The sequence below is a fragment of the Ovis canadensis genome, chromosome 6 (genome assembly GCF_042477335.2).
Source record: "Ovis canadensis isolate MfBH-ARS-UI-01 breed Bighorn chromosome 6, ARS-UI_OviCan_v2, whole genome shotgun sequence".
Classification (NCBI taxonomy): Eukaryota; Metazoa; Chordata; class Mammalia; order Artiodactyla; family Bovidae; genus Ovis; species Ovis canadensis.
Window position 1 is genome coordinate 99,747,977 of NC_091250.1, and position 20,154 is coordinate 99,768,130.

At 36.2% G+C, this 20,154-nt stretch overlaps 1 protein-coding gene across 6 annotated transcripts in view; it reads right to left on the reverse strand.

Moving 5' to 3' along the window:
* CENPC (centromere protein C) overlaps nt 1–20,154 on the reverse strand; it is a 105,859-nt gene that overhangs the window by 14,164 nt on the left and 71,541 nt on the right. For all 6 annotated transcript variants that reach the window (XM_069594224.1, XM_069594223.1, XM_069594226.1 and 3 more), the window contains 4 exons: nt 18,734–18,995; nt 11,681–11,824; nt 10,366–10,448; nt 2,226–2,285 (listed from right to left, as the gene is read on the reverse strand). In XM_069594224.1, coding sequence (XP_069450325.1) covers nt 2,226–2,285; nt 10,366–10,448; nt 11,681–11,824; nt 18,734–18,995 — 549 coding nt within the window. The remainder of the gene's footprint in view (nt 1–2,225; nt 2,286–10,365; nt 10,449–11,680; nt 11,825–18,733; nt 18,996–20,154) is intronic.

A 20,154-nucleotide genomic window follows, 5' to 3' on the forward strand; every position in this document is an offset into this window, starting at 1 on the left:
TACATGTGGAACCTATGATATACTCAACTGAATATGGCAAAAGCAATGGGAAATCACTCCTGTGACTATGTCATCATTCTACACATAAGACACTATCTAGCAGAAGCAGAGAAAAATTATTCCTTGCTCACTTTGAAGAAGCAAGCTGCCACACTGAGAAAAGAGTCTATGAAAAGGGTCATGTGGCAAGGAACTGCAGGTGACCTCTAGAAATTAAGAGTAGAGGCCCATGGCTCACAGACACCAAGAAAACAGGTATCTCAGCCCTACAATTCCAAGGACCTGAATTCTCCTAACAACCACATGAGCTTGAAAGAGGATCTTGAGCTCAGATAAGACCATGGTCCAGGATGACACTTGACTGAAGCCTGTGAAACCCTTTAACAGAGAACCCAGCTAATTTATATCTGAACTTCTGTCCCATGGAAACCACAGGATAACAAACATGTCTGAACCACTAAATCTGTAGTAATTTGGCACATGGCAACAGAAAATGTTTACATTATTTAAATTTAACCATATGTTGAGAATCATTCCTAATTCTCTCCTCTCTTTGCACGCAGTACTGATTTATATTCTACTTGGTAAAATAACCTCACATGCTATTTTCCATGGAGGATGATAATTTTGCATTATGTGCAAAATAGATTCAGTTATCAGAAGATATCTTGTTATATCTAGTTATAACATGGATTGTAATACATTTCTGAAAGTAGGCTATTTTATTTTTCCAGAGTTACACTGATGAATAATGCTAGTCTTTTTTTTTTTCCTCCTTTGTATGTAACTTCTATCTGGAAGCTTTCCTCTATCCTTGAAATTTAGGAATTTTATTCAATTCTGTCTAGAGGTGTATATTCTTCATTACTTTTTACTGGCAGCTGATAAACTCTCTCAAATTGCAGATCAAGCCTATCTTTATTCCAGGAAAGTTTTAAGTAGTATTTTAATTTTTCTCTTTTCTGAAAATTCTATTATTTGCACTTTTTATATGTTGTCTCCATGTTATTTCCATTGCCTATTTTTCCCTCATGGTTTCAATCTCTTTTGTATTTCTGTTCCAATAAATTTCTTCCATGTCAACACCAGCTACTAATTTAGCACTCAACAGTATTCATCTTTATTTATCAGTTGATGTGCTGATTTTTTAAACTGAAAAATTATGCTTTACCAACCAGAAAGCCTTCTGTGATATAACTAAATTTCTGAAAATACTCATATTTCCTTCATTGTTAAAACTGTTATTTATCTACAAAGGTTCTGGCTTACTATAATTTGTGTACTGCTGATTTTCCTCTCTTGTGTGGTTGCAGACCCTCTCAGGGACAATTTTATTTCTCTTTGCCTACTCTGACTCACAGCATATTCCACTCCAAGTCAAGCAAGTGTGTGTGTATGCACGCATGCACTTAGTTGTATCTGACTCTTTGCGACCTCATGGACTGCAGCCCACCAGGCTCCTCTGTCCATGACATTTTCCAGGCAAGAATACTGGAGTGGGTTGACATTTCCTACTCCAGGGGATCTTCCCGACCGGGAGAGAGAAGCTGCATCTTTTGCATCATCTGCATTGGCAGGTGGATTCTTCACCACTGCATCACCTAGGAAGCTAAGCATTAAACATTGAGAAGTACAGCAGTCTCTCTTCACATGGACCCACAAAATACTAACTGACAAGATGTGAGGTTCTAGTGGAAGCAATTAGAGAAAGCTTCATCCCTATAGGTTCTCATCAAGTAAAAATGCAGAAGCCTTAAGTATAGGGAGAAAAACAAAAAGCCACTCCAATTCTGCAAACATGAGAGGTCGCATGAATCTTAATCCCCAAGTGGGCCTCTCCATGGGTTCCTTAGCTCCTGGCTTACTTATCCTAGTTACTGTTTTGTTTAGGTGTGAGCTGGAAAAAATGAGAGAAGTTGTCATGGATGCCATCTACCCAGAAGTTACATTTTACAGAATTCTCTACCATTGCTTTCTTACATTAGGTAAGATCAGCTCCCTACTACTGGGCAATGAGTGAGTGGATTATAAGATTTATAAATGGACAATAAAGAAACTCTGTGGCATGTGATGATTTACCATGAATTAATGAAACGAAATATGAAGTTTTACATTACTTGACAATTAATCCAAATAATATTTCCCCCACTTAAGAAAAAATTAAACTATATTTAGAAACAGAGATTTTATAATAATATGAAAATATTAAGGGAAAATAATCTTACCTAATTTGTGATGCATCTTGCTCTCTGGTGTTGAATCAGATATTTCTCCTCTTGAATCATCTGTAAATTGCAAAAGAAATATCATGAGTAATGGCTCCTAATTTCATGTTGAGTTAAAGTATGTACTAGGTCAACTTCAGAATAAATATTTAAAAAAAAAAATTCAACCCAATAATACATTTTATTACTCTCTTTGCTTTCCACTGCTGAGGATGAAAAGCTAATAAAACCACAATAACATGTCTAAAGGTTTTGTTACAATGAATATATCTTAAGAGGAAAACAGTTACAAGTAACAAAAACAAACAGGTTTTAAATTGCTTGTGGACTTCAAGTAAAATAAGCCACTGGGTGAATAAAAATGCTGGGTGTGATTATGAACAACTGCTGAGTTAATAATGCAATCTATGATTCTTAAAGTTCTAAAACAGCACAAGTGTACTGAATTTAGTTGGCAGGGTGACAATTAGGTCAAGGGTTCATAACTTTAGTGTGGCAAACAGCATCTAAACATAGCAGTCATTAATTCTTTTCCTTTATCAACAAAGTTTAATTGTCTTCTTCAAACTCCACTGGCCTCAGTGAGTTGCTTGACTAATGAAATGCAGCAGAAGTGACATTCTGGGGCTTTGAAGGCTAATTCCTCAGGTGACATTCAGGTTCCGCCTAGATCTCTTGGAACTTCAGTCTGGGGAAAGACAGTCACAATTATGAAGATTGACTATCCCAAGACTGCTGTGCTGTGAGGAAACCCAAAACAACCATGTGGAAAGGCCAAGTGAAGGAAAAGAGATGCTTGGCCAACCCTCAGTTATTTCAGCCACCCTAGCTGAGTATCAAATATATAAGTAAATACGTCACTGTGGACTTCCAGCCCAGCTGACCTTTCAAATGACTCCAGCCCCAGTGGCTTGCATCTAACTATAAAAGTATGAAAGAGCCAAAATGAGAATTGCCCAGCTAAGTCACCCCACAGAACTATGAGAGATAAACCGTTAAACTAAGGCACTAAGATTTGGATAGTAAGTTCTGCAGCAATCTGAAACTATTAACAGTGAACATACAATGAACTACCTGAGATTTTCAATACAATTTTTATACAGCATACATTTCCTGAAAAGCAGGTCTAAGCTTTCATTTTATTCCCAGCTAAAGAGTAGAATGGGGATCATGAAAATGTTCTAATATTTACTGGTGTTTTTTTTTTTTTTTTTGCATGTGTGCTCAGTCATGCCCACCTCTTTACAATCCTATGGACTGTAGCTCATCAGGCTCCTCTGTCCATGGGATTTCCCAGGCAAGAATACTGGAATGGGTTGCCATTTCCTTCTCTAGGGGAAATTCCTGACCCAGGGATCAAACTTGCATATCCTGCATCTCCTACATCCACAAGCAGATTCTTTACCACTGACCCATCAGGGGAGTCCAAATCTACTGTAGTGATAGTTATAAATTACTGAATTACATATACTATAAATGGATTAACTGTATGGTATGTGAAATATATCTTAATAAGGGACCCTATCTTAATAAAGCTATTACCAAAAAGAAAAAAGAAAAATCCAGTCTCCCATGTAATTCCCACTAGAACAAGTAGAGAGCTAGTAATTCTTGGAAATTTACTAAAGCAGTTTGCCTTGGAGGCAGCTGTTGGGGCCAGAGAAGGAGCAAAGCAAATGAGCAAATATACTGAAGATGATGGGAGTCAGGCTTCTCAGTATCTTAGAGAAAGGGTTTATTAAAATGGACAAGGAAAAGTCTTTCAAATGTGTTGAACCGGGGTTGGAGGTACTGATGTGCATGCATGGTTTTTAAATACAGACACACCTCAGAGATATTGAGAGTGTGCTTCCAGTGCATGCATGCTTAGTCACTCAGTCCTGTCCAACTCTGAGACTCCATGGACTGTAGCCCATCAGGCTCCTCCGTCCATGGAATTCTCCAGGCAAGAGTACTGGAGTGGGTTGCCATTTCCTTCTCCAGGGGATCTTCTCGACCAAGGGATTGGACACTCATCTCTTGCATCTTCTGCATTGGCATGCGAGTTCTGTACTACTGAGCCACTACAATAAAACAAATTTGGCAATAAAGCGAGTCACATGAATAAAGCGAGTCACATGAATTTTTTGTTTCCCAATACATTATGTTTACACTATAATGTAGTCTGTTAAGTCTGTAAAAGCGTCATGTCTAAAAAAAGTCAATGTATTTTTAAATACCTTATTGCTAAAAAATGCTAAACATCATCCCGAGTCCTCTGTAAGTCAGAATTTTTTACAATAGTAACAAAGACCACTGATCATGGGTCACCATAATAATAATGAAATATCACATGAATTATCAAAACGTGACACAGATATAATAATTGAGCAAATGCCACCGGAAAAATGGTGCCAATAGACTTGTTTGATATGGAGTTGCCATAAAACTTTATTTTGTAAAAAATGCAAAATCTGTGAAGCACAATGAAACAAAGAGCAGTAGAGCCAGGGACTGCCTGAATAAATACAAAAATAGATATAGATGCTTATGTATGTACAATGTACATATATGTGTGTATCTATTGCCTCAGTCCCCTGAGAGCCTAGAAGCAGTAATATCCCAGTAACAATGAGCACACCTAGTACCCAGATCTAAGTTTCTAAATGTCATCCCTCCAACAGGTTCTTTTGGAGAAATAACTGATTCCAGAGTAGAGACAGGGAAAAGAGTTTGGAACATCTTATGCTAAAAAATAAAAACATTAAAAAAAAAAAGAAACATGACAAAAGATCACAAGGGCCAGCTGAAGAGATGCTTCCTCCTAGCCAAATCTGGCACAATTTGAGTACCAGAACAAATGATAAAGATTACAACACACTGAATAAAATAGGAACCTAGTAATAGTCTGTAATAATATAAATAAATGAATAATGAATAAATGTTTAACATGCAAACTAATTAATAGAGAAAGAATCAGGAAAATATAAAATAGTAATCTGGTACCATCATTAGTGAATTCAGGTGGGATTTTTCAAAAGATATGAATATTGGTAAGTTTGAAAAGGACAAGTTATTAAAATAGTATCACAATATCATTCCACAAAATACTCACAAATTACCAAAGAGAAAAACCCTATCTGAGTGGAGAAACCTGGAAGACAGTATCTTGAACAGGTGATGAAGATTAAAATCACCAGTAGAAGAGATAAGTCAGCACTGCTGCTGCTGCTGCTAAGTTGCTTCGGTCATGTCCAACTCTGTGCAACTCCACAGACGGCAGCCCATCAGGCTCCCCCGCCCCTGGGATCCTCCAGGCAAGAACACTGGAGTGGGTTGCCATTTCCTTCTCCAATGCATGAAAGTGAAAAGTTGAAAGTGAAGTTGCTCAGTCGCGTCCGACTCTTAGCGACCCCATGGACTGCAGCCTGCCAGGCTCCTTCGCCCATGGGATTTTACAGGCAAAAGAGTACTGGAATAGGCTGCCATTGCCTTCTCTGGGGTCATTACTATATACTTCCTAACATGATGCACAAAAGCATCATTTCTGTAGCATTTCTGTCAAATATGCATGGCTCACATCTGATCGTGAAGGAGTATTAGACTCAGGCTGAAGGTCGGAGAAGGCAATGGCAACCCACTCCTGTACTCTTGCCTGGAAAATCCCATGGGCAGAGGAGCCTGATGGGCTGCAGTCCATGGGGTTGCTAAGAGTCGGACACGACTGAGCGACTTCACTTATACTTTTCACTTTCATGCATTGGAGAAGGAAATGGCAACCCACTCCAGTGTTCTTGCCTGGAGAATCCCAGGGACGGGGTAGCCTGGTAGCCTGCCGTCTATGGGGTCGCACAGAGTCAGACACGACTGAAGCGACTTAGCTGCAGCAGGTTGAAGGTCATGCTAAAGAATTAAAAGCTTGTACTCTTTAAAAAGCGTCAAGGTCAGGAAAGAAGAAGCCTAAAGAACTATCGCTTAAGGAAACCAAAGGGACATCAAAACTAAACAACCCATGATCCTAGAATGGATCCTGAACCAGAGAGAAAAAGGAATACTGATTGAACTCCTGATGAAATCTGTATGGACTCAATGAAGGAAGACTAGTGTCCTATTAACGGTGATTTTCTGACTTGGATCACTGAAGAGTGATTATGTTCTTGTCTTGTACCATGTCTGCACACTCCTACATAATAATAATATGTATGGGTCTTGCTCCCAAACAATCCAGAAAAAGACTAATAAACATATATAAACATTTATGTAGAGGTGACAGAGAGGAAGATGAAACAAATATTATTAAATGTTGACAACTGTGGAATCTGGATGAAGACGATATGGTATTTGAGTAGATCTGAAATTATTTCCAAAAAAATATAAGAGGAAAAAAAAAGAGAGAGAGATAATTCCAGAATTTCAAAGACTAACAAAGCCTAATAAGCATGAAAATGAAAGAAACAGGTTATCTACAAAGGAAAAAAGAAGTAAGGCTGGTTTAAAATATCTACTCATAAGCATTAGCTATCATGAGGGGAAAAGAGCAACAGCCAAATAGCTTAAAGGAAAAAAGACTGACTCAAGACTTTCACTATTTGACTAGTTGTTTCTTGTATTTAAAAAACAAAATTTTTGAGTGCTTGCTTGCTAGCACATGAGACTGTCTACCAACTTTACAAAGAAGTAACAAAGCGTATTCATTAAACATTTATTAAAAGAAAAAAATACTGACAGAAAAAAAGTAAAAGGAAGAATGAAAATCTAAGAAAGAAACCAAAAGAAAGTAGGGAGTCACAATGTTAATATTAAAAAACAAAAAGACTACAAAGTAAAAAACATCATCAAGAAGGCAAATTTGAGTAAAATAGGTACATTCCAGATGCAAATTTATATGCTCAGTAATAGCACTGAAACGCACATAGCAATGACTGCAGGAAATACCAGAGACAGACAGACCACTGCAAAGGAAAGATTTTAATTCTGGTAGTCCTTAATGGACCTCACAAGTGGTAAGGATACAAAGAATCAGAGTAATATAAAACACAGAATGTCCATATTTAAGATCCTGTTGTTTTCCACCCTAATCTGCTCCTTCTCTAGTGGTCTCCAAATCAAGAAATGATGTCATTTTTTCAGGGGTCCAGGCCCCAAAATTTAAAGTTCTTTATCACTGACCCCTCACTTTTTTTACACCCTATGTCCCATCCATCAGGAAATCATGTTGACTCTACCACCAAAAATACCTAAAATCCCACTTCTGGTCTCTCCACCTTCCACTGTTACCACCCTAGTCCAAGCTACCATCTCACACAGGAATTAAAAAGAAAAGCTGAAGAAGATGTAGATGACACAACACCCCCCCAAAAGGGAAAAGAAGAGGAAGGCACAGAGGGAAGAGGAGCAGCCAGACAAAACTCGCAGGACACTTACATCTAAGGAGAGGAGGCGAGAAGCATGGCAGCAGCGATCTAGAAAAGTCAGCGTACACTACTATGAAACACATGACGTGAAAAACCGGAACAGGAACAAAAAGACCACCGACTCAGAAGGGCAGAAACACAGACACAAGAAAGCCAAACATAAGCAGTAATGTGTTAAAAGTTGTTTATTAAATTATACAAAAATTTAAAAAAAAGAAAGGAATTACAAGTTTCACCAACTGGTCCTCCTGCTTCCAACCTTAGACCTGACTCCTTGAACTCATTAGTCCACCCCTAACATGCAGTCTACAGCAGCCACAATGATTGTTTATAGGTTAGTCACGTCTCTCCTCTGCTCAAAATCCTCCAGGGGCTTCCCATACCCCTTGGTAAAGCACAAACCCTTAAAGTAGTCTTCAACATTGTATAAGATCTTTCATTCTTGTTCCCTCTGTGACATCATCTCCTACTATTTTCTACTTTCATTCTCTTCCTCCTCCCCCTCCTTCCCAGCCTCCCTGGTGTTTTTCAATCAGAACTGAGTCTTTACCATATCAAAACCTTTGTCCTTATCTTCTGTCTGCATGGAGCACTATTTTCCCATACAGCTGCATCAATTGATTTCTCACCTCTCTCATATCTCTGCTCAAATTATCACTTCTTCAGTAAGACTTTTTCTGCCCATCTACTTAAAAATCTAGCTCCTATTTTCTACCCCAAAAATCTGTACTTTATTTTCTTACTCTCAATATCCCAACAAACCACAAATTTTGATCTTTTTCCTGTAGAAGAATGTACAGTAAGTATTCCGTAATATTCCATAAATATTTAAGAATTTAAATATTTAATATTCAAAGTATACTAAAATATATATTCACTTACATTAATAATGAGTGTATATACATATTTTCATCCACATCTGTACACAAAAAGGGGCTTCCCAGGTGGCGCTAGTGGTAAAGAAACCTCCTGCCAATGCAGGAGACATAACAGATGCGGGTTCAACCGCTGGGTTGGGAAGATGCCGTGGGAAAGGGCATGGCAACCCACTCCAGTATTCTTGCCTGGAGAATTCATAGACAGAGAAGGCTGGTGGGCTACAGTCCGAAGAGTCACTAAGAGTCAGACACAACTGAAAACACTTAGCACACATGCATATACACAAAAAGTAGTAGTATTTTTTTAAGCATCCACAGAAGAATTATGAAATTCTTCCATGAGTTATGTGTTCTAAGCATATTCAAAGAATTAATAATATAGGCCAAAGTTATCTAGAACAATGAATCAAAACTAGAAACTATAAACAAAGAAACAAAACAAAACACAACTTCTTAGGATAACAGTGAACACTGCATGTTTAACATACACCAGTATTAAAACTAAGCAGAGGACTTCCCTGGTGACCCAGTGGTTCAGAATCTGCCTTCCTAGGCAGCAAATGCAGTTTCAAGTCCTGGTCAGAGATCTAAGATCCCATAAACTGCGAAGCAACAAACCTGCACACCCCAACTACTGAGCCCGGGGGCCACAACTAGAGATCATGTGCCACAACAAAAGATCGCCCATGACTCAATGAAGATCCAACGTGCCACAACTAAGGCTCGACAAAGCCAAATAAAATAGTATATTAAAAAAAGAAACTAAGCAAAGAATGTATATTCATCTTTGGATCAATTCATATGATGAGAATTGGTATCATCATTTTATAAATAAGGAAGCTGAAGCTAAGAACACTTAAAAATCTTACTCAAGATAACATAGCTAAGGGTAAAGCTAGACTCACTTCTAGGTTCCTGACTATGGAGACCAAGCTCTTGATTAATGTACTCTTTTAAAATACATTTGGGTCAAAGAAAAATCACCACTGAAATTTAGAGTATACAACAGTAAAAACACTCTATTAAAAAAAATTTTTTTTAACTAAAACTATACTCCAGAAAATTCAAACTCTTTACCAAATTAAAAGTAGAAAAATAAATATAAAAAGCATTTCAAAAAATAAATAAATAAATAAAAAGCATTCCACTTAGTAGAGAAAAATAATAAAAGTTAATCTAAATAGAGGGAGAAAAAACTACTTAATAGGAAAAAGAGTTAGTGAATTAGGAAAGAAAAAACATATAAAATATCATATGTCAAGCACATTCTTTAGGGGTATAAAAAATTATAAAACTCTCTATAAAGAGGCATTTTTTAAAACTTCAACATTTAGCTTCAGTAATCATCAATATATGGCGAATCTTTCTTCATTTATACCCTTATCAGCCTGACATTTTAAAATACTGGAGTAGGCACCTTAAATGCCAATTATATTATGTTCTACTTCAAAGAAAGGACTGTCACTCATCTTACTCTTTCTCTTTATCTTTCCCTCCCTCCCTCTTGCACCCAGTTGGTAAGGTTTTACAAATCTCTAACCATAAAATAAGGCTCTTAAGGGTAGGTACTCAATATATTTTTTCCATAAAAATGTCAATGGTGATAATTTAAATGAAACACAGCACAGGGATTTCCCTGGTTGTTAGTGGCTAAGAGTCCAGCTTCCAATGCAAGGGGCCCAGCTTCAATCCCTGGTCAGGAACTAGACCCCACATGCTGCAACTAAGTGTTCACATGCTGCAACTAAGACCCGGTTCAGCCAAATAAATAAATAAAATAAAAGATATTTAAAAAAAAATACAGCACACCTTACTCCATATCCATAATGCTATAAAAATCAAGACAGTAGAAGATAAATCATAACTTACTCAAATTTTCTTGAACTACATTATCATCCACATCTGAATTGTTCTTTCCAGACGTTAAATAATTCTTGAGCCGAACAGGTCCACTTAAGAAAAAAAAGGAAACCACAAAATTTGTGCTTGTAATATATGTATTTAATATAGCTATCTTTATGGTCATTTTTCTCCTAAAACTGCAAAAGATTTTTTTTCTTATAAAACCAGTAATGATGCTTTAGGACATTAAGAATATACCTACTTGATTCATAAAACAAAAAGTCTAAAAATCTACAATTTAATCCAACATTTGATTTAAACAAAGTAACACTGAATTTTATAACCTTTAAACTAACTCATGAGTCAGAGTTACACATTCAAGTTAACTCAATAACACACTTTGATAAAAATCAAATCATTAGAAATAAAAATTAGAAATAAATCAGCTTATTTTAATTTTTTTTTAAACTACTGGCAAAAACAAGTAATTTAAAATTGTTCAGAGATGACTTGGTTTATCCCAGTCCTAGATCCTCATCCTCCTATTATGAGCCCAGGACAGGCCTAGTAGTCAAGGGCTCTCTAACAGTAAAGAAATCTTAGTTATCCCTTTAAAGTCTGAAAATTTGCTATTATTTACCATTCCTTCATTTGAAAAAGGGTTTATGACTTCAGTTATTATGAGGGTAGGGTAATTTGGTTTACTCACTAAGTATGCTCTCTTTAAACATACATAGACAAATTCTTAGATAACGTTTCTTTCAAGAATATAAAAATAATATATACATATGTATGAATCACTTTGCTGTACACCTGAAACTAATCCAACATTGTAAATCAAATAATTTCAATAAAAATAACTCCCTTCTGAATATGATATAGACTGAGTGACTTGTTTCCAAACAGAATAAAATCCAAGACTTCAAAGACTAGGTCATTATAAGACTATGACCTCTGTCACAGTCACACTTTCACTTGGATCATCTGCTTTGTGAGAAGCCAGCTGCCTTATTGAATACCTCAATGGAGACAGCCACATGACAAAGAAACTCTGGCCTCCAGCTAATAAACTGTGAGCAAGCCACCTGATAAGTGGATCCTCTATGCTCTAACCAGGCAAAGGACTGCAAACTAGATAGATATCTTGATTGCTGTACCTCGTAAGAATCCCTGAGCCAGAACTAGCCAGCTAAGTCACTCTCAGATTTCTACCACAGAAACTGTGAAACAATGTTTGCAAGGCACTAACAAAATTAAAACGAACCTTTGGGAGTACTTTGTTATACTCAATGGGTAACGAATATAGTGAGTAAATCCTATTATCCTTAGGACACATGCATACCTTCCTTCCAAAACTGAAGTCCTAGGCTCTCCAGAATCCAAGTTTGACTTTGTTGGTGTTGTGCATGTATATACACTCATTTGAGACTTTTGATGAACATTTTGTGCAGCCATACTATCTTGATTCTTTGAGCTTCCTCTATCTCTACGAAAATGAAAAGTATGTAACTGTTCACATTTCTTCAAAAATTAGTTCTTCCATAAACATAACACAGGTGGGTAGACAATACAATGCTCACAAATATCAGATAATCTTGTTCAGGTTCTAAAACTTAACAACTAGTCCAGGAAGGAAATCTGATTTTAGAATCTACTAAAAGTTTTAATTTAAAAAAATCTGACATAGGAAATGATAAAGACCTGACCTAACTAAGATAGAAGTGACTAACTGGGAGTAATTACCTACAGGCGGCTTATGATGTAGGAAAGTGAAAGTCGCTCAGGGGTGTCCAACTGTTTGCAACCCCATGTCCATGGAATTCTCTAGGCCAGAATACTGGAGTAGGTAGCCTTTTCCTTCTCCAAGGGATCCTCCCAACCCAGGGATCAAAACTGGTCTCTCACACTGCAGGTGGATTCTTCACTAGGTGAGCCACAAGGGAAGCCCAAGAAAACTGAGGTGGGTAGTCTATCCCTTCTCCAGCAGATCTTCCCAGGCCAGGAATGGAACTGGGGTCTCATGCATTGCAGGTAGATTCTTTACCAACTGAGCTATCAGGTAGTTAATCTATCACAGCTTTTGTTGAAAACCCTTTAAGAATTGAAATTGTTTTCTTTGATATCTCTACCCAGCCTCCTGACAAACAGTACTGTTCAGAGGAACATAGGCTCACCTCTTTGGTATCTGCCAACTAGTTAGCTTACTGCAAATACTGCAAATATATGAGTTTCTTAACTCAGTCTACCAGCTTATTCTTATTATTTGTGGGGATAAAACTGCAACATAACTAAAGAGCATGCAAACTTCTGAGTATTCTTTGATCATTTATTTTTGGAGTTTCTAGTCTCCCTCTAGGTCCTACCATCAGTCAAAACAAAACAAAAGGACTGTTAGAGAATACTATAAACAACTGCATACCAACAAATTAGATAACTAGAGTGGAATGGACAAATTCCTAGAAACACAAGAATTGCCAACACTGATTCAAGAAAAAAATAATCAATTTCAAAAGACTTAATTAGAGAATAAATCAGTAGAAAGAAAACTGCCCAGATGATTTCACCACTGAATTCTACCACCATTCAAACACTTAACAGGACTTCTTCACAAACTCTTCCAAATAGAAAAGCACTTCCCAACTCATTTTATGAGGTCAGTGTTATCCAGACACCAAAACTGCACAAAAAAAAAAAATCACAAGAAAACTAAAGACCAAAAGAAAACAAAACCCCTCAACAAAATGCTAGCAACATAAAAACAGAATTATGTGTCATGATCACATAGGATTTATACCAGAGATGCATGTTTGGTTTAAGCCAAAAACCAATTAATGTAGTACATTTTATCAATAATAATAAAGAAGTATCACATGGTCACCTCAATATACTGATGTAAAAAAAAAGGTATCTGACAAAACACATTTTTTCACTATAAAAAACACTCAACAAACTAGGAATAAAAAGGAACTTCCTCAACCTGATAAAAGGACATCTACAAAAACCCCACAGCTAAAAACATATTGAATGGCGAAAGACTGGATGTGTTCCTGTTAAGATTAAGAACAAGACAAAGAAGTCTACCATGCCACTCTTACTGAGCCCAGTGTTAAAGACTTTAGCCAGGGCTATAATGCAAGAAAAAGCATCTGGATAGTAAAACACAAGTAAAACTATCACTATTCACAAATGACATTCAAGACCTTTTACTTAGAAAGTCCTATAAAATCTATTTGTAAAGCTATCAGAACTAATACAAGAGTTCAGCAAGATTGCAGGATAAAGATCAACATAAAAATATCAAATGCATTTCTATACATTTGCACTGATTGATCCAAAAGTAATATTTAAAATGCAATTCCATTCACAACAGCATCAAAAGGGATACTTAGGAGTAAAATTAACAACAGGAAATATAAAACTTATATTACAAAAACACTGTTCAGAGACATTTAAAAAGACCTAACTAATAGGAAAAACAACCCTGTTCGTGGATCAATAGACACTGTTAAGACAGCAAGATTCCTTAAACCAACAGATTCAAAGCAGTCCATATCAGAATTCTGACATCTTTGCAGAAATTGACATGCTGATTCTAAAACTTACATGGAATTGCAAGATTCAGAATAGCCAAAATATTCCTAAAAAAAGAAAACTCACACTTCCTGATTTCAAAACTTACCTCTAACCAATGATTATCAAGACAGTGTGGTTCTAGAACAACTGATATGTAAACAACAGAATAAAACTGAAAATTCAGAAATAAGCCCATACATCTATGGTCAGTTGATCTACAAAAAGGGTTCTAAGACTATTCAATGGGGGAAAAAAATGTCTTTTCAACAAACAGTTATGGGACAACTGAACAGGGTTGGACTCTTTACAGCATATAGAAAACTTAACTCAAACTGAATCAAAGAATTAAATTTAAGAGCTAAAACTACAAAACTCTAAGAAAAAAACACAGGGGTAAATCTTCATGAACTTGAATTGGACAAAGAATTCATAGATATGACACCAAAATACCAACAGCAACAAAAGCAATGACAAGACAAAATAGATAGATGGGATTTTATCAAAATTAAAAACTTTTGTGCTTCTGGTAGTAAGAAAGCTTTTGTGTGTGTGTATATATATACAATATGTATAATATTTTAGAAAATTAATAAATTTTTGCCAAACCAAAAAAATTTATGACATTTTGATTCCACTTGTTTGACTTAGTATGAATAGAATGCTAAATTTCAAATCTGTATTCACTCAAAACTTTGATATAGTTCCATGTATTTTGGCATCTAGTATTATTGCTAAAATTCTACAAAATTTATTATCTTAGTGATTAAAAAAAAAAAATTTGAATGAGGATCGAAACTTCTAATCCAATTCTGAATACTGTTATTTAAACAAAACAGAAAATTAACAAGTGATACAGTATTATTAACTAAAGTACAGATTTTGTTCAAATTCACAAAACTTTATGCTACTGCCCAGTATTTGTTTTCATACCTTATTCAAGGCTCCACACTGTATTTAATTGCACTGAGTAGCTTCAGCTATATGCAACAAATTCTGGTAAAATCTGTTTTCATTTTTATTCCATTGCAAATATTTCCTAATTTTCCTTGTTATGGCCTTTTAGATACACTCATCATTTAAAAGTGGACATTTAATTTCCAAATACATGGGATTCTGTCTAAAGTATGAATGAATGAAAGTCGCTCAGTTGTGTCCGACTTTTTGCGACCCCACGGACTATACAGTCCACGGAATTTTCCAAGCCAGAATACTGGAGTAGGTAGCCTTTCCCTTCTCCAGGGGATCTTCCCAACCGAGGGATCAAACCCAGGTCTCCTGCACTGCAGGCGGGATTCTTTACCAGCTGAGCCACATGGGAAGCCCACAAGAGAAGGGAAGTTTTAAAGTATCTTTAACATTAATTTCTTATTTTTATACTAATTTCCCATTTAAATGCTTTCTTCTCTGCAATCATCCTCTGTGTTTTTTTTTTCAGTCTAACTTTATTGAGGCTTTCAATGGCTAAGTTGAAGATCTATTTTGGTAAATGTCTCCCTGTACTTGTGACATCATACTTGAAGATATGTGGGTTATTTTCAAGTATCTTTTGATACTGATTTCTAACATAATTCCACAGGAATAAAAGAACAGACTGCATGATTTCAATAACTTTAGACCATGAAATTTTTGCACTTTGTTTTACATTCCTGGATATGTTTCTGTGTCTCCTAGATTACAGCCTATAGGAATTTGAATAGAATTTGTATCCTGCTGTTGTGTGAAAATTGTATAAATCTTAATTATGTTGAATTGGTTCACAGCAGTTTTCAGGTCTACTATATCCTACTTCTCTATATACTCATTCTATTAATTTTTGAGTTTTTATTGAAATGCCAACTAAAAATCTTAATTTATCTACTTAAAAAAATGTAATATATAGTGGAACTGTATGTAACCTTGCTCTATATTTTCTAAGTTTTCTGTAAATGTGTTAGCATACTTCCATAAATTAAAAAATTAAAATTAAAAAGAAAAAAAAAACTTTCATGCTTCAAAGAACACCATCAAGAAAATGAGACAACCCAAAGAATGACAGATTATCAAATATCACTTATTTGAAAAGAGACTTATATCTGGAATAAATAAAAACCTCTCAACACAATTCAATTTAAAAAAAAAGACAATCCAATTAAAAATCCACAAACAGTCTTAGTCTTCACAGAATGAAAATAAAAATCACAATGAGCTACAACTTCATACCAATTAGGATGGCTAGAATCAAAAAGCCAACAAATGTTGACAAGGATGTGGAGTCACTGAAGTCAACTGCTGATAAGAATATGAAATAGTGCAGATGCTTTGGAAAATGATCCTGCAGTTCCTCAAAGGATTAATGTAAAGTTATCATGTGACTCCAGCTTCTCTAATGGCTCAGTGGTAAAGAATATGCCTGTAATGCAGGAGACGTGAGTTCAATCCCTGGGTTGGGAAAATCCCCTGGAGAAGGAAATGACAACTCACTCTGGTATTCTTGCTTTCTTGATGGTGTTCTTTGAAGCACATTCTGTTATATTTTGATTATCCATTCATCCATTGCTGGCCATCTGGGAAACTACCTTTTGACTATTATGAATAATGCTGATAAAAACATCTGTGTACAAGTGAAACTGCTGAGATGTATGCTTATTGTTGTTTAGTTGCTAAGTCATGTCTGACTCTTTTGTGACTCTGTGAATTATAGCCCGCCAGGCTCCTCTGTCCACAGGATTTTCCACCTTATGACAAGTAAAATATCAAGACAATTACGTGTTTGATCTTCTACATGTATTAAGTAGACTATACAAATGTCTCAAAGATCTTCCTTTCTATGAATCCAGATGCCCAACAGGTTTCCTAAGCAGATACTGTAATAACTATCAACTTTGGATGTTTCTAAATAGTTCCATTATGTGTAAGATAGGGATACTAGATCAAATTCAGAAACTCAACATAAAAACTTTATTTTTACACCTTAGTATTTCTCTCAACCCATAACTAAGGCTTATCTGCTTTGTTTAATAAGACAGTGATTTATTATTATTAACACATTCAAGTAAAAACAATTAGGTTAATAAAAGACCTAGGTACACTTATTTATCTTAAGTGTACCTTACTTACATGTAAAAATAGAGCTAATACATATCCTCTCAACCTCTCAAGATTCTTTATAAAAACCAAATGATATAAAGAATGCTGCTGCTACTAAGTCGCTTCAGTCGTGTCCAACTCTGTGTGACCCCACAGATGGCAGCCCACCAGGCTCCCCCATCCCTGGGATCCTCCAGGTAAGAACACTGGAGTGGGTTGCCATTTCCTTCTCCAATGCATGAAAATAAGAAGTGAAAGTGAAGTCGCTCAGTAGTGTCCGACTCCTAGCGACCCCATGGACTGCAGCCCACCAGGCTCCTCTGTCCATGGGATTTTCCAGGCAAGAGTACTGGAGTGTGTTGCCATTGTCTTCTCCTGATATAAAGAATAAGTTACTATAAATATGGAAGTCTGACATAAGACAGAGGGAGCACTGCAAATCACTGGGGGTAAACGTACAATTCAGTGAACTATTTATAGATAGTATGCACCATAATGCCATAGAGTAATGTATTTTAGAGTATTCTAATCATGTATTCACTACATCCCCAGCACCTGCAATTTCTCATACATAATATGCATTAAGTATTTTTTGAATGAATGAATAAGCAAATGCTATATCAAAAAGCAAAAATGCGTTAAGAGCAGTATTTACTAGGTTGTCAGGACTGATGAGAATTCATTGAAAGCATCTAGCGAACACTTGATAATAAAAAGCACTTAAAATGTTAAATATTATCATCTTATTGGAAAAAAAAATAATGCATTCCCAATTACTAAAATTATATTAATCTCACTTAAAAGAAAGCAACTTGGACTTCCCTAGCGGTCCAGTGATTAAGAATCAGTCTGCCAAAGAATCAGTCTGCCAAATCCCTGATCTGGCAAGATCTCACATGACGCAGGACAATGAAGACCTTGCACCAGAACTACTGAGCCTGCATTGTAGAACCCAAAAGCCACAACTACTGAAGCCTGCTCACCCTAGATGAGGTGCTCTGCAATAAGAGAAGCCACCACAATGAGACATCTGTGCATGGCAACTAGAGAGTGGTTGTCCCTGTTTGCCGCAACTAGAAAAAGCCCATACACAGAACTAAAGACCCACCACAGCCAAAAATTAATTAATTAATTAAAAAAAATAAAAAAGAAAGCAACTCAAACGATACGCTTAAAAACAAGATGGGGACTTCCCTGGTGGTCCAGTGGTTAAGAATCCAACTTGCAATGCAGGGGACATGGGTTTAATCCTTAGTTGCAGCACTAATATCCCACATCTTGCAGAGTAACTCAAAGCACCATAACTACTGAGCCCACATGCCACACCTAGAAAGTCTGTACACCACAACTTTGATGCAAAGAAGATATGACCAAACATCTCCTGTGCCACAACTAAGACCCAATGCAGTCAAATAAATTAATTTTTTTAAGTTTAATGATTAAGATGATAAATTTTATGTTTATATCACAATTTAAAAAAGGGATTGTTAGGTGACAATAACACCTACCTTATTAAATTTATCATCATACCTCATGTGCTATATATTATTCCCCATTTTAATATGAGTAAACAAATTCAGAGTACTATTTAGCCTGAGGGGTCACGCAACTAACGACACACCATGGATTTACTACCAGGTCTGTCAGACTATAGACTCCTTTATGCTAATATTGCTTTCTATAAATGACTGAATAACAGAGACATTTATTAAGTGTCAAACAAAAATAATTACTTTGTATATATAAGAGACATTACCCAGAAGGATTAGGATTTTTCTTCTTAGCCAGGTCTGCTTCATTGCTTCCCAATGACTCATTCTGGGCACCACCAGAATCTTTAGCATATAAAACCTGTGCTCCTGAGCTGCCTTTGTTAGCTCTCTTCTGCTTTTTAAATGGAGCAGCTTTTTTTCCAATATTCTTAGATGACTGGTTTGTTTTTTCAGCAGGTGGTTTTTGTCTACTGTTATGATACACTGACAGTTCATTTCTTACTGAAGAACTGCTAGAAAAAGAACCTACAGGATTAAATGATAACATAAAGTAAGTATACATTTGATTATCTGGCTCACTAAAATATCAATATTGTTTATATTTTTCATGTAAACATATACATGCACCCAATCTCATAGTAATCTACATTTGTTTTCAAGTTAAATTCATAAACTATTCAGCTCTTCACTTTATAGATTGTTGTTGTTGTTAGTCTCTAAGTCATGTCTGACTCCTTCCCAAGATTAGGGTCTTTTCCAATGAGTTGGCTCTCTGCATCAGGTGGCCAAAGTACTAGAGCTTCAACTTTAGCATCAATGAATATTCGAGGTTGATTTCCTTTAAAACTGACTGGCTTGATCTGCTTGCAATTTACAGATACATGCACCAAATCTGTTAAATTGATCATAAGTTTTCAAAACCATCCTCTCTGGCTCTGCCTACTATTCTTCTTAACATCCTGGAATTTCCCCAAGGTCCCAGTTTCATCTTCTCACTCTCTGTGTACTTTCTTTGAAGGATCTATCTATACAGAACTTTAATTACTATCTATATTCTGATATAATTATTATCTACATGCTGATATCTATAATATTGACCTACCACTCTCCCCCAAATCTGTCACTCGTTTTATTTCCTATCTTAATGAAAAGTTTCACTATCTCAGATATATGAGTCATCTGAGACTCCTGCCCCCAACCACAAGCAATCCTAAATCCTGTCACTCTACTTTCTTCAGAATTGAAGTCGCTCAGTCATGTCCAACTCTTGTGACCCCATGGACTATAGCCCGCCAGGTTCTTTCATCCATGGGATTTTCCAGGCAAGAATACTGGAGTGGCTTGCCATTTCCTTCTCCAGGGGATCTTCCCAAGCCAGGGATTCAACCTAGGTTTCCAGCATTGAAGGCAGATTCTTTACCACTGGGCCATAAGGGAAGAATGCTTCTCAGATCCTCTTCTTTTAAGCACTGCTGCCTGTCATTAGCAGAGACCTTTATCATTTCTTTCCTTAAAACAGCCTCTAAACTGATATCCTTTCTCAATCCATGCCATTCTTCGATCCATCCTTTACGCTGTTTTAAGAATCATCCTTAGAAAACACAAATGGAATCACTACAATCTGGTTAACATTTTTTAGTGATTACCCATAGCTTAAGGATTAAGTTCAAATATGTTTGACTGA